Source organism: Camelus ferus, chromosome 12 (genome assembly GCF_009834535.1).
Source record: "Camelus ferus isolate YT-003-E chromosome 12, BCGSAC_Cfer_1.0, whole genome shotgun sequence".
NCBI lineage: Eukaryota > Metazoa > Chordata > Mammalia > Artiodactyla > Camelidae > Camelus > Camelus ferus.
This window is the reverse complement of record NC_045707.1, coordinates 9407890-9422225: the sequence shown is the minus strand read 5'-3', so window position 1 is coordinate 9422225 and position 14336 is coordinate 9407890. Positions and strand designations below refer to the sequence as shown.

The window sequence follows — 14336 nt, the reverse complement described above, 5'->3', positions numbered from 1 at the left end:
ACTGAATGTCAAATAGAAGTCTTTCTCTGCTTTTAAAATAAAGAGGCTAAAAAAGTGAACTGCTTTGTCAGTCTGCTCTTGAAAGCAGTAATACGGTCACAAAACTTGCTGTGACCATTCTGTCTCTTCACAAATTTTGTAAGGCTGGCCTGCCTTTTTTTTTATTCTCCTTCTAAATGGCTGATTGAGGTGGTGCTTTAATCCTCTGCAGCATGTAAAACAAGGTTCTCAGAAGCTCCAAGTCCGCTGGCAGAGGACAGGGGAGCGGTTGTGCTCCAGAATTAATCTGTCCAAAGGCATCAAAAGCGGCCACAATGCCGCCATCAGCATGTTTTCACTGTGCAAGCCCCACATTTCCTATTTAGAAAACACACAACCATCACCCCATTCTGTGCTCTCACAAGGCCGCCTTTTATTTATTCGTGTTTGTTATTATGTGGCTCAGCCCGGCAGGCTTGTGTGATGCCGCTGGGGCGCGTACATCCACTGAGAGAGGGGGAAAAAAGGAGTGTCTACTGCAAACTTGTTAAGAGGAAAGAGGGACTCCCACTGCTTTCCCCCTTTGGCCAGGCTGCCACTCAGAGCACAGTGCTTTAACTCACTGTGGCCCAGGGAAGGGCTTCGTGCATTCTGAATTTTGCAAAGGATTCTTTATGGACGAATAAACGTGCCTCACACACGACCACAAGCCTAGAAGCGCACGTGTCTTCAGTCACACAGAGGACACTGGGTAGCACACGGGAGAGCTTTTATTTCATTCTTCACATGCTGAAGCGGTTTTTTACAAAGCCATTGTTGTAAGTACAGCTACAAAGACTCAGGGGCACTTTACTCTGGAACAATCTGTGTTTCGGTAAAACTTCTGGTTTGGGGTCTCTGCTGCTTTTATTTTGGAAAGTTCACCAGGAACTGTGCAAAATCTGACTAGATGTTTTAGTCTGGTAACATGGCTGCTCAAGAAGAGAATGTTTAAAGCTTCCACAACAGGGCCCCCACGAGGGTCCTGGCTGACTGTATGCTGGGTGGTTGCGGAGATGTCAGCACTCGCTCAGTCCAGTTCCACCTCTGAGTGTGTGTGTGTGTGTGTGTGTGTGTGTGTGTGTAGAGAGAGAGAAAGGGAGAGAGAGAGAGAAAGACAGACAGACGCAGGTCAAGTTAACCCTCGCTCTTCAAAGCTCCTTTTGTAATTCCCGTGAAGCCCTGGCCAAAACTGAGTGGTGTGCCTTTCTGAGACTGGTGCTCAAGTCTGTGCACCTGTAACGCTGGGCCCTGCACGCAGAGACGACCACAGAATATTTCCTCCCCCGGAGGGGCATGCAGGTGGGTAAGACGCAGGCACTGGCGTGAGCACCACGGTCTGCAGACGGCTAAGTCGGGAGACTCGGCGTGAGAAGAGTTAATCGCCCACATGCTCCCTCACCCAGCTCACTCCCCGCCACATTCCAAAGGGACAGGGCTCGGTGACAACACAGCCTGGGACCTAAAGCGAAGAGGGAGGACCTCTATTCTTCAGCATCTCTCGAATTAATTAACTGGAAATGAGTCTTGTCAATGTTTTGGAAAGGCAGAAGGGCTGAAAAGAGATTGCTGGAATTAATCACAGTGAGAAAATACTTCAGCTGCGGCCGGAGCCCAGAAGGCCCCCGGGAAGGGAACAATGGAAGGAAGGGGGCCGACTCCGGGTCGCCGCCGGCGGGAGCAGGGGGACCCAGCAAGCCGTCTTTGCCAAGTAAGGGACGTGCGCTTAACGCGAGGGATCACCACCTGCGCCACAGCGAGCGCGACACCTCGCTGAACGCACACGGCCTCCACGGGACGAAGGCAAACCAGACGGCTATGTTTTAAAGCAAGGAAACAACAGAAAACTCACGTTACTTCACTTTTAAGCTTACACACATGTAACGCTATTGTCTAAAAGATTCACATGTTCCTGAACGGGCACTAAAGAAGGCTTCAAACACCTGCAATCTCACACACTGCAGAAGATGAAAAATCCACGGAAACAGATTCCAGAAATTCTGACTTGGGATGGAGAGTTCATTCACTAGGAAAGAAAAAGAAGCAAAACGGCAGATGGAACAGATCTGCTTACAAGAATCATCAAAAAAAATGCAGAGATTTTTGGTCAGCGGTATAAACAGCGAAAACTGAAACAAGCCATTCAATTTAACACAAGGAGTTTTCTGTTCTTTTCACTGGGGTCGACATCAGCTATCTCTTAAAGAAAATCTAATTTCTATGAGAAGCTTTTAGACGTTGAAAATTCTGATATATTTTCTATTTCTCCCCTAGAATGAGTATGAAATTTCAACTCTTTCAAGAAAACTGGCAGCATGAAGCTTGAGCAGAAAATTATTTGCAATTAAATTTGGGGCTTTTTTTTTTGCCATCACAGGAGGCAACACACCCCGTCCATGTTCTCATGAAGGAACCGCATCACATCCAAGGTGATGGGGGGGTGGGGACCACTTTCCACAAACCGAAAGGGAGCGACCCCTCGGCGCGGCATACTCACCAGCTGAGGCATGTCCCTGGTAGGCTTCAGAGTCAGCTTGTCACCCTCTCTTCTCAACTTCAAAGCCCATTTTTTTAAGGAGGGACGTGTCTGCCAGCCCCTGCTCCTCCATCTTTGCAATCAAGTCTTGGTTTTGGCTGTTGTCCTCTGTGAGGTTTCGGATGGCGTACACGACCCACTGGGTCAGAACTGGAACCAGAGTGAAGGAATCTGCCAGCATGCTTTCCTGTTTGGAACTTTTCACACGAGTTTTACTGAGAAGGGGGCAGAAGGCACAGCGACACTAAAAACCGCAAATCCATGAACACACGTTTCTCGAGGATGTGCTATGAATATGCATACAACGTGGGAAATAATGAAAACGATGTAACACACGCATGTGCACACGTACGTCCTGTGTGTGTGTGAGTGAGGTGTCCAGCAACTGGCACAGGGAGGCACCTGATCAGGATGTACTGAATGAACGAACGAGGAAGCCAAGGCTTAGAGCAGCCACACCTGAAGTTCATGAACACAAGCCTGTGTGTGTGCAGGAGAGCACATCACGGAGCCACCAGGGCAGGAGGAAGAGCATTACAGAGTGAGTCACAGAGACGCCAGGTTAGCATCAGACAAGAAAATCGCCTTTAGAGGAAGCCCAGTTGCAAGTAAGAATCGTTTCCTAGGAGCCGCCATGGAATTCCCCTCACTCGGCGCTTTAAGGACGAAGCCAGCGGCCGCTGAGGGACTTGCTGTGTCTGGTTCGCGTCCCTGTGCGCCCGGGGAGGGCGCCTCCTCCCGCGCCTCGCTGTGCCCCCGCCCTAGTCTGCAGGCTCTGCCCCGAGTCCTCCACCGCCGACCAGGCGACAGCGTACGGAGAGACGGAGTCACCGCCTTGCTCTCTGAGGCCTGGCTGGCGGTCACCAAGCGCCGCGCCCGCCTCGTGAAAGCACCGACCTGCTGCTGCAGGCCATTCTGTGAGACTGACTAAAACTGCTGGGTGCCGGCTCCGGGGACACAGGAGGCGCCCAGAACAGCGGGCCTGGCACCCTCCGCTGGCTCAGAGGGAGCGACACCGTGCCCAGTGGGGAACACGCGCTCCTCCCAGTGACAAGGGGCCTCCTGCCCGTCATCAGACAGGAGGCAGCAGGCAAACCAGCCCTCCCCACGCAGGCACTTCTGTGTCAGGATCGGGGCACCTGTGCCCCCAGAAGGCAGCAGGCGGGCCCCCCGGGGAAGGCTCAGCGCCTCTGATCGTGGCCGAGACCCCAGCGCAGTGGGGGAGGCTGCTGCCTGGACACTCTGGCTCCCTCCTCTCAACGCGGGAAGCCACAGAGAAAGGCCTCAAAGTCACAGGGTCTCCCTAGTTCAACAGCCTCAAAGGAAAACAGCGAAAAAGAAGCCTGTCCGCTCCAGTCAACCGAAACGCACCAGTTTTGCGCTCAGGAAGTGTTTTCTGGTGGCTGCATCTTAGCTCCCCGGACGCGGTCCAAGCTGGTCCGCAGTCCCGGCGGGGCCTCGGTGGCTCCCGGGGGCGGGGCGGGGCGGGTCCACGCCAGCTCTGGCCTCCCTGACAGCACCCCGAGCTCACCCCGGACCAGCTGCCACTGGCCTGCTGCCCCAGCCCCTCCGGGATGGGCACAGGTCTGCACAGAGAAGAGGACCAGCCAACGACCCCTGGTCTCCGGAGGGTCACCATCAAAGCCACTTGTGAGTGTAAATGACTCACCGTTTCCAAAGGGCAAAGAACCGTGGGTGCCCAGTGGACGGGAGTCTACGACCAGCTGCCCCCATGGCGGGAGACTGTTCTCATCCCGCACCTTGTCGGTCATCCTTTCCTGATCGAGCCCTGGTCCTTTCTAAGACTGCGTTTCTTCTCTGGAGATGAATCCATATAAATATTCAGTGCGTTTAAATTTCTCCCTCTTTCTCACAATCACCAAACCCCCACTTTGTGACAGGACAGAAAATAATGACCCCAGGCGACAAAAGCTTCCAACACATTAGTAAATTTCTGAACAGTGAATCACTCGCTACCATCACTTTCTCAGGCTGGACGACGTCATCATTATACAAACTCACTTCCTCACTTTCTGCAGCAAAGCAGGAGCCAGTGATGGTGAGAACGGACTGAAGGAGTGAGCACAGGAGGGTAAATTTAGGAAGAAAGTGTGGAAGACTGGAGAATTTTAGTTCACGTGTATAATAACTCCAATGTTAAATGACAGAGCAAAACGCTTCTTTCTGACGCTTTCCTGGTCATTCACTTAAATATAACTGAAAGTAAGAAAACTGGAATTCCTGTGAATGCACTGGAAGCTCCTCAGAGCTGGAGGGCTGGCTGGCCCCGTGATCGAGGGATCTGACGCCAGCTGGCACTGCCAGCTGCAGACGTCGTGTCCTGGGAGGAAAGAACCATCACCCAGAGCTTCAAACTGTCAGACCACTTCAGTTATGGGGCAAACCGGACCTCTGCGAAGGCCCCGCAATGTCACAACGCTGGGCGCCACCTGTCTGTCCCCACACAAGACCCTGATGGGGGCCCCTTCGCCCTCGCCCAGGGTGCGCAGCCCAGCTCCCTCTCCAGGAAGCCCTCCCGCGGGTCCTGGCTGCCCCCACCCCCACCCCGACACCAGCTTCCGTCAGGCACGCTCCCTGCGTGTTTCCAAAACATTGTCTCTCTCACTGGCCCCCATCACACTGCACCTGTAGCTACCTGCTTATTGGCCACACCCCCCATCTCTCCACCCCCAGCACGAAGTCTAGTTCCTGACAGAGGGGCCTGTCATCATGTTTGCTGACGTGTCTGTGGCGATGACTTGTCTGTATCTCTGTCTCGCCAGCACCGAGAACCCCTCAGAAGCACGTCTGACGCCCTGCTCACCTTTCCGTCCACTGTTCCAAGCACGGTGCTGGGAAACGTCTGCTGGGTGTCCGAGCAGCGAGCGAACGCCACCTCCCGCTCACCGAGCGTGAGAGAGAGTGTGCGTGTGTGTGTGTGTGTGTGTGTGTGTGTGCGCGTGTGCGCACGCGCAGGGACGGGCGTGGAGGCACTACAGTAACTCACATGGGCTGTGCGTTTCCTTCTGGTTCTTGGTGTGGTTTCCTGACTCAGGGTTTGGTGAGGTTGAGAGATTAGATGAAAGTAAAGCAGTATAACTCAGGCAAGGAAGCTGGGCTGTGCTGTCCATGACGACAAACACCAGGACAATCAACTCCCCTGCGGGCGGATGAAAGGGTGGATTTTAATCATGTCCCTCTAGGAGAAACAGCTCGCAGGTCCTGCGAAAACACTGCTACGGCATTTTAACAGTGCTTCACCCTGAAAGCATTCAGGAGCTCACTTCTGTAGAGAAATGCACACGTCCCCGTTTTACATGTAGGCAAAGAGGAGCACAGAGAATGAACTACAGGACAGTCCTCCTGACGGGCAGACCCACGTGCGCCCAGGAACCGCCCTGCGCCAGGGCGCTGCTCCCAGCTGGGTCCGCACGACTTCAGGAACAAAATGGACAATCGAGGGCTTCACGAGGAGCAGGTTGGTTCTGGCACGGCCACCACGTGGACAGCCTAACAGAAGCAGCACTGAAGCCCAAAGCAGGAAAGGCACTGCAGTCTTCTTCCCAAACTGGTATTCAGAGGGCAGAAGGGTGTGCACGTGGAGGGCCTGGGGCCGGGCGGAGTGTGGCTACACGACGGGTCAACGTTCTGAAAATCGGAAATAAGGAACGAATGACAGCGAGCCCCTCGATGCTTTTCACTTCAACGTGTGTTTCACATTCTTCTGTGGATGGAACGAGTTGTATCTGCTCTTTAAGGAGCAGCTCACCAAGTCAGAATCCCGCACGCTGCCACACACGCCTTTCTGGGGCAGACAGGGAAGGTCTGCCCCACGTCCCCACCCTCAGTGAGCACCGGCATTCTGGGGTTCGCACCATCTGTCTACAAATTAAACACCACACAAAGGTCCGCCCCTTTGCCTCTATTTCCAGTGAGAACATTCTAGCACCACTGTCTAGGGCCTCGGACTTAATAATAATCACAAACCCGAATTTTAATAGCTGTTCCCTTCATAACATTTGTGTAGAAAAGAGAAGCACCGAAACGCAGCCCCTGCGAACTGTGTCTAACGCTGAAGCCTGGCTCATGAATATGCATGAGTCGCCTCGTTAGGGGGCCGTGAAAGGCTGAGCCCGGGGCGGCCAGCGGACCGCGACAGCCCTCCGTGTCACAGGGGAGATTAAAGCGAGTCCCAGTTAATATTCACAGCGCCCTCTTGTTCCCTCTCTAAAGAGACAGGAGGGAAGAAAGAGTAGGAGAGAAAATCAAACATCTTCTCAAGTCCGTAATCCCACCAGCACTTGAAGTGCTGTATTGTCTGCTTAGCTGTAGAAAGGGAGCTTCAGAAGTTTCCATAGCGACTGCAAACAGAAAGCATGAGCCTGTCTGTTGTAAAACTGCCTTCAAAGAACCCTGCCATCCGCACCAGGGTGAGCACTGGGCAGTCCGGCCAGCTCCTGGACACAACACTTGGTGTGTGTGTGTGTCAGCCGTGCACTGGGACTCGAAGAGCCCCAGGTCCCTGCAGTGTTGTGCCCCTTAGGGGATGAGACAGGGCGGGGCAGAGGGATGGAGGCTGGGAGGTGGCATGGCCCGGAGGAAGGAGTCTCACGACAGTATTACTAACCAGCAGATTCCTGTGCCAAACTCACTTTGAAAGTCAAGTCAGCTGACTTAAAATTTGAAAACTGGAGCTGCCTGCTGAGACTCCATCCAACCGGACGTGCTTTCAGGCACACAAGCAGTGCTGCCTGAAGCCCTCCAGGCTGCTAGGACGCAGGCCCAGGAACGGCGAGGACTCTGTCCTGGTCACTGCTCTACGTCGAGAAGACTCCTGAGAACGCGGGCTGGCAAATTATGGCCCGTGTCTTTGCATGGCTGCAAGTTGAAAATGGTTTTTATTTTTAAATCATTGGGTGGGGGTGGGGCAGAATCAAAGAACACTAATTCGTGACATATGAAAATTATCTGAAATTCAAACCAGAATCTACAATAAATGAAAGTTTTATTGGCACACAGCCTCGCCCATGCACCTGTGAACTGTCTGTGTCCGCCTTCCCGCTGCAGGGGCTGAGCTGGAGAGTCGTGGCAGGGACAGGAGGGCTGGCAAAGCTAAAAATACTTACTAAATTTAACCCCCCTCAGAAAAGGTTTGCCAAACTCTGGCCTAGAACATGGAAGGAACCAAGAAATGTTCGCTGAATGAACTTTTATAAGTACTGGCATTGAAAACCATATACTATTTAAATTAAAACAATTAAACTGTGAAAAGACTTTACTGACTTGCGTGTATATACGTAAACTGTGTGTGTAACGTCTACACATGGTGCTTTTCACACAGTACATCTGCAGAGGTGCAATGTATGCATCTACGTTTCACATCACATACGCAATGTACGTGTAACAAATGTGGGGACCATATATAATACCTATATTTAATTTTTGCTCCCAGGATACTTCGAAAAATCATTTTTAGACGACAAACCCATTGATGGGCAGGGAGTGTGCACCGCCTGCCGCTCAGCGGGGCACAGCACGCACACCACAAACCTCGGACAAGCTGGTCCCCGGCAGGCAGGCCTAACTCAGGAGGCTTCCGCAAAACCCCGTAATTACCCGCCACGTCACGACAAGACTCTCCTCCAGGTGAGGGTGCTCAGTAAATGACCTCCATGTCTAAACTAGTATCTTCTGAGACCACGGTAAAGCTGCGGAACTCTTCAGAGCGCGAAGCAGCAGTTCAGCTTTAAAACTGCCCTGAAGATGCTTTACGCTGCCGACGATCAAAACACTCCAACACGTGCCGGCTTCCGTCAGCCAAAGACGAAAGACGCCCAGAAGGTGACACGGGAAGAAGGATGGCTCCCCTTCTGCTGAGATGACGGGTCGGGCCTCACTCCCAGCCACGCAGGGCAGAGACCGCGCACGGCCGGGCCCTGCTCCCGGTGGGCCGGTTCTCCTGCCCCGTCTGCGGGAGTCTGAACCAGCCTCTGCTTTGCTCTGCAAGGGTTAGAAAAGGGCATTTCCCCACCTGCTGCCCAGGGAACCCTGGGCTCCACGAGGCCCCTGCTCTGGAGGAGGGACTCGCCCAAGAGGGCATGTGAGCGAGGACGGTGCGAGAAGAAGAGCTCACAGCTCCAGGGCCAAGGAGGCACTGGGCTGCGGGCAGCGGCGCGAGGGTGGCAGCTTACCTGTGAAGACGGAATAGGGAGGGAGGGCAGACAAGAAAAGTCCTCGTGGAGGAAACAAACCTGAAAAGTACTGTCAATCTTCCTCTGCAAAGTGCCACCCATTTCTGCCGCATCGGTTACCCCATCTCCAAATGCCAGGAGAAACCCCACTGCACTGTGAACTCCATTGTCCCTCTGCCTGGTCTGCTACAATCATCTTCTGTTCTCAGCCTGCCTTTCCATCGTCCAGCGGAACCACACTTCCTTCTCATTCAGAAACTCAGAGCTGAGGTCTCCATCCCGCAGATCCTGTATGCGGCCTCGTGCATGACGCTAAAAACCATCGTGTGTTCAGTCACCACCACAAACCACCCACTCAGGCCCCCCCACCTCCTCCAAATTGCTGGTCTGTCTGGGATCTGATTTCCCTCCGCATTTTTGCATTTTAATACGAGGGCACATCTGTGGTTCAAGTGTCTCAGTGTCGTGTCGGTATGTGCTGTTCCAGGCTTTGTAATACATCATAGCAGTATCTACAAGTCAGTGGACGTGGACTCTCTCATTTGCCAATTAACAGCTGTTAACTGAATTCAGTTAAAAAAAAAAAAGCTAACAGAAGAGGGTGGGGAAAAAAGAAATTGTCAAATCTGTACATGACAAGTCACATTCTGAAGAACGTAACATGATACTTGAGTACAGGTAGTGTCACAAGAAGGAGCAGAGTTTCGCTCTTTTTCGAGGGAAAGTCACCCCAGAAGCACCATGGCTTTGACAGCTGAGGCTGCTTTTCGGCCTTGAAATCCCTGGGGAACTGGAACATCAAAGGCCCAGTGAAGCACTGCTGAATTCTGACAGAAATACCATAACACACGCGTGTCAACCAGAGAAACCTTATCTCTGTGGATAGCCCAAATTGTCTCTTAATGATTTTGAAACAAAGGCTACATTCACTGTCCTTGGTGTGCACCACTTACTTCCATAAACTGACTGTTTAAAGGGAGAGACCAGGGAGTCACAACTTTAAGGCCTCCTCCCCTCCAGGAAGCCTGAGCCATCTTTCCATCTTCCCCGTCTCCTCGGGGTCGTCACGTGGACAGAGAACCATGGAGCCACATCCTCGGTCTGGACCCTGGCTGGGCACGAGCTCCCAGACCCCAGCTGAGCCTGTCAGGCTGGCGGTGCCAGCTGGGGAGACGACACCCTGCTCCCGGGCCACACGTCACCACGCTCCCTACTCCCAAGCTGCTGTGGCCGGGCGAGGACCGTGTGCGCAGGTGCCTCACATCTGTGGGGCTTGTGGTGAAGGATCCTCCAGCTAAGAAACTAATTTTGTCCATTACACATTCTGGAATCGATTTTTCTCACCACTTAAAAGCACAGCGTGGTGCGCGGCAGTCAGTCGGCATCCGCCCCACACGACAGGTTTCAGGATCAGAAGCCACCACCGCCACTTCTGACTTCAACCACACTAAAGGGGCTCCCGGCCACCAAGTGGTTCCATCTGTATGTGGGGCAGGACTCCAATGTCACTTTGGAGACTCTGAACGAGCCACTGCACGTAACGTGTGCAGCAGAGAGCCAGCCACACGCCTGGCGCGCAGCAGATGCTCACTGCACGGAGCAGGAGGCACCCCCTGGGGGCCTGTCCTGTCGGGGGTCCCTCCTCCCCATGACCCTCCCTCCCTCGTGCCCCTGCTCACTCTCCTGTCCCCGCGTAATCCTCTGAGTCCTAGGACGCGCACTCACCTGTGTGCGGGGACACCCGTGTCAGTCGCTGCAGCTCCTGCGCGCACAGGATGGGGGAGGTTTTAAATCCCTGCTGACGAACGCTCCCTGGAGCCCGGCCTCCAGCCACTCAGCCAGCTCTTCAGTCAGACCCGAGCTGTGAGAGGTGACCAACCATGTGCACGTGGACACCCTGCGCTGTACAACGTCAGCCTCTGGGCTGCAGGGGGACCTCGTCAGAGAGAGGCTTCTGGACACAATGAACGTCTGCCTCAGTGCCTCAGCTTGCACCAGGGTCACCGCGAAGTGGGCTGGCCAAGCCTAGGGGTGATGCAACCTGAGGCCACTGGGTCCCGAGAGGCCAGCGGGAGCGCAGCAGGGCCGCAAGGAGCCCAAGGCCCGGCTCCCAGGCAAGGACATTTATTCAGCACTCTGTACTCCTTGGGATAAGGGAATTGCTGCCTCGAATGAGTTTCTACCTTCACCGTAAAAAAGCTTCAAACGAGGCATTACAGTGTCTCTCAAATAAGCCAAGATTGCCCATTTATCTGCATACGGTAGTAACAGTAATAATAATAAATGTAACAGCAGTGGCTCCCACGGCCCTGGGAGGTACAGCACTTGTCGGGGTGTCGCAGGCACTCACAGAAAGTACTCCATCCTCGCGGACACGCCACGCGGCAGGCGGCGTCATCCCAGCCTGCCGACGGGAAATGCCTCGCCCGAGGTCACACGACCTGACATGGTCGGGCCTGGGTTAGGACGCAGCTCCCAAGCCCTCGGGAGCGACCCCGGCTGAGGAGGAGAGACGCAGGGGGCAGGCGGCGCAGTCCTCCCCTCGGTCAGTCTGCCCACAGAGCAGTGAAAGGAAATGGCCGGTTTCATGTTTCTTGAAACAGAGTCCCTTTCCCTTCAGAGAAATCTCAGAAGATAAAATAAGTTGACAGACACCAGTTAGAGTATCTACTTAAGCAGAACATCTTTGGAATTAAGAGACATTTCAAAATGGAATTAAAATTCGGAGTAGAAAGATAGTTCATCGAGTCTAAATTATGGAAGATTACTGTTGATTTAGGACTAACGATTTCGAGATGAGTGAAGCACAGCCAGTCAGAAACAGCTCTTCAGACACGAAGGCTGAAACGAAGAACAAAGACAGTGCGGGGCTTCTGGCGGGTTTCAGACAAGGCACGCAGGCACCAGAGGGTCAGGGAGCTTTTTCACGTCGCACGTGCTGGCTGCCTGAGCACCTGTGATCACTCTCCTTGGTCCAAACGCCACTTGTCCCCGGGGGATGAGCTACTCTAAGGGTGGCCAGGCTGTGCTGGCTCACATCTCCTCCCTCGCCCTTCCCCCCTGCCCCCAGCAGCTCCCAGCAAGTCGGGAGTCCAGGATGGGGGGCCTGCAGGTCTGGACAATGCCAGCACACAGCACAGCAGGTACTTCAGAAAAACCTGCTGAACGGACCAACCCAGAAATACAGGAAGGAAAATGTATGAAAGACTGGTTATCACCCACAATTTCGTCTACCTGCTATCAAGATGATAACATCATAGTAATTAAGAGAGCCCCATGCTGGGAAAGAGGGCGAGATCAACGTTCTGAACAGTGAACAGAGAGCCAGAAGCGGACTCATGCCTGCGGGACAATGACGTATGACAAAGTGGCCCTACAGAGCCACCGGTGAAAGGAAACTGTAAGGCTGGGACAACTGCATAACTGTAGGGGGAAAGGAAAAAATCCTAGCCCCTGCTGCACCCCATAAATATGAATCAACTTCTGACTGATTATAGATCTAAATGAGAAAGGCAAAGCTATAAAGCTTTTAGATGAACACAGAAGAGAATGGCCGTAACCACAGGGTCTTCAACAAGACACAAAACCCACTAACCACAGAGGGAAAACACAAGAGAAGTCAGAACAGCTCTGGGGATTGGCCCTGGGTGAGGAGGGGCACAAAGGAGCCTTGCAGGGGAAGAGAATGTCCTGAATCTTCAACTGGGTGGTGCTCGCAAGGTGCAGGGCCAGCCGCTGAGCCATTCATTTGCAAGGTCTGCATTTTACTGCATGTGATTTACATCTCAACTGGTAAAAAAAAAAGACAAAGAAAATAAAAACCAAAACAAACAGAATAAAGCAAGACACAGGATGGGAGAGACCATTTCAAGGCACATAAATGAACCAAGAATTTATATTCTGAATACAGAAAAATTCCTAAGAATCAATTAAAAAAAAAGAGAGAAAACATAAGTACAGGCAAAAAGATTGAACAACTTCATGACACAGGAAATACAAATGGTCAATAAACCAAATGGTCAACAAACAATAAAAATGTGCTTATTAATAATTAGAGTAATTAAAGTAATACCTCGACATTGTGCTCATCAGAACGGCAAAAATTTTAAAGCGACCACATCGCTGTCAACAGGAACGCAGAGCAAAGGGAACTCACACAGCTGATGGGAGTACAAACTGGTGTGATCAACTGTGAACAGGGGTCTGGCATCATCTGGAATACAGCTGAAGGTACACAAGACACAGAAATTCCACAGCCAAAACAAACCTCAGGGCTCCTCCACGCAGCGCAGGAAAATGTTCACAGCAGCGTTAACTGTAACAGCCCGGGAGTGGAAATGAGCATGTGCCCACCCACTGAATGGATGAAAAACGCTGAATTTTCCTGCAGTGGAATACTACACAGTAAACTACGTGCAACGATTTGCATGAATCGCACAACCACGCTTTCGAATGACAAATGACAAAACAGCACGAGCCATGGTTCCATTTATATGAATCTCAAAAGCGGCCAACCCAAAGCACGCTGTGTAGTCCACTGGAGCAGGGTGGGGTGGGCCTGACCTAAGTCGGGTCAGGAGGAGTGCGGACTGGAGGGGCTCAGCGAAGCCTGGCCGTGTCTCTCATCTCGACCCAGGTGTTGCTTACACATGTCTGCTTCATAGCTCTTTGCAAACAATACATACTCTTTCCACTTCACAGTACACACGTCATATTTCAAGATAAATATGGGTTTAAAAAATTAAGATGGTGACTGAACTTGAAGTTTGGGTTGATTTGCCGAATTTAATTCCCACGTTCCTTCAGCTAGATAGCACTGAGAAACATCGCCCCTAACAGCCCAGAACTGCTCTGAATTCTGTGGGTTCCACTGCCTTGTGATCCACAAACGTGGCCCACTCCCAGCCCAGGGACCCGACCGATCTTGTGCATCAGGAATGTTACTGTCATCTTTTGAAAACCCACGAGGACTTCCTGGTGCCTCCTAACTACGCCCAGAGCAGACACCTGGCTAAGCACTGTGCTAGTTTCTGAAGGTGCTTCAGGACAGAAAGACAGCACAGGAGTTTTGATTCTGACGTAGTTTGGTTTTTTGCCAACACTGGGAAAATGTTTTGACTTTTTCTAGGCTTTTCCTGTCCTTAACCAGGAAGTGCAGCTCTCTCCATGTTCGACACCATCATCGTTCTGGGGGCTTCTACGAGGATGTAAAATCAGGCCGTTAACCCAAACTGAAATCAAGAACCTACGTTAAGTTAGGCTCGTGAGAGTCACGTGAAAACAGCCCGGTGCAGGGCTGGGTCCCTGCTGTCAAGCTGCAGGCCACCTCCTGTTGTGGCTTACTCCTGGCTTCTGGCCACGGATGGACGATGGACGATGGACGAGGCTTTTTCACAGCATGGGGCCTGTTTTCAGCTGCACTCAGTTAACCCTGAAGAAAAGCCCTGTCCGCCCCCAGCACGGCCCTTTCCGGCAGCACAGAGACCAGCTGCCGACAGGCCACACGGTAACACGGCGGCCGGGGGACAAAGCCGTGTCCCCTCCCCAGAGAAGACGTAAGGCCAGAGGACAGTAAGAGTGGGAAAGGTGAG

The 14336-nt window shown here is 52.6% G+C and overlaps 1 protein-coding gene across 1 annotated transcript in view; it reads right to left on the bottom strand.

Moving 5' to 3' along the window:
• Positions 1-441: 441 nt before the first annotated feature.
• ATXN10 (ataxin 10) overlaps positions 442-14336 on the bottom strand; it is a 150305-nt gene continuing 136410 nt past the window's right edge. Inside the window, 3 exon segments of the mRNA XM_032493864.1 lie at positions 442-486; positions 2516-2560; positions 2562-2704. Coding sequence (XP_032349755.1) covers positions 442-486; positions 2516-2560; positions 2562-2704 — 233 coding nt within the window.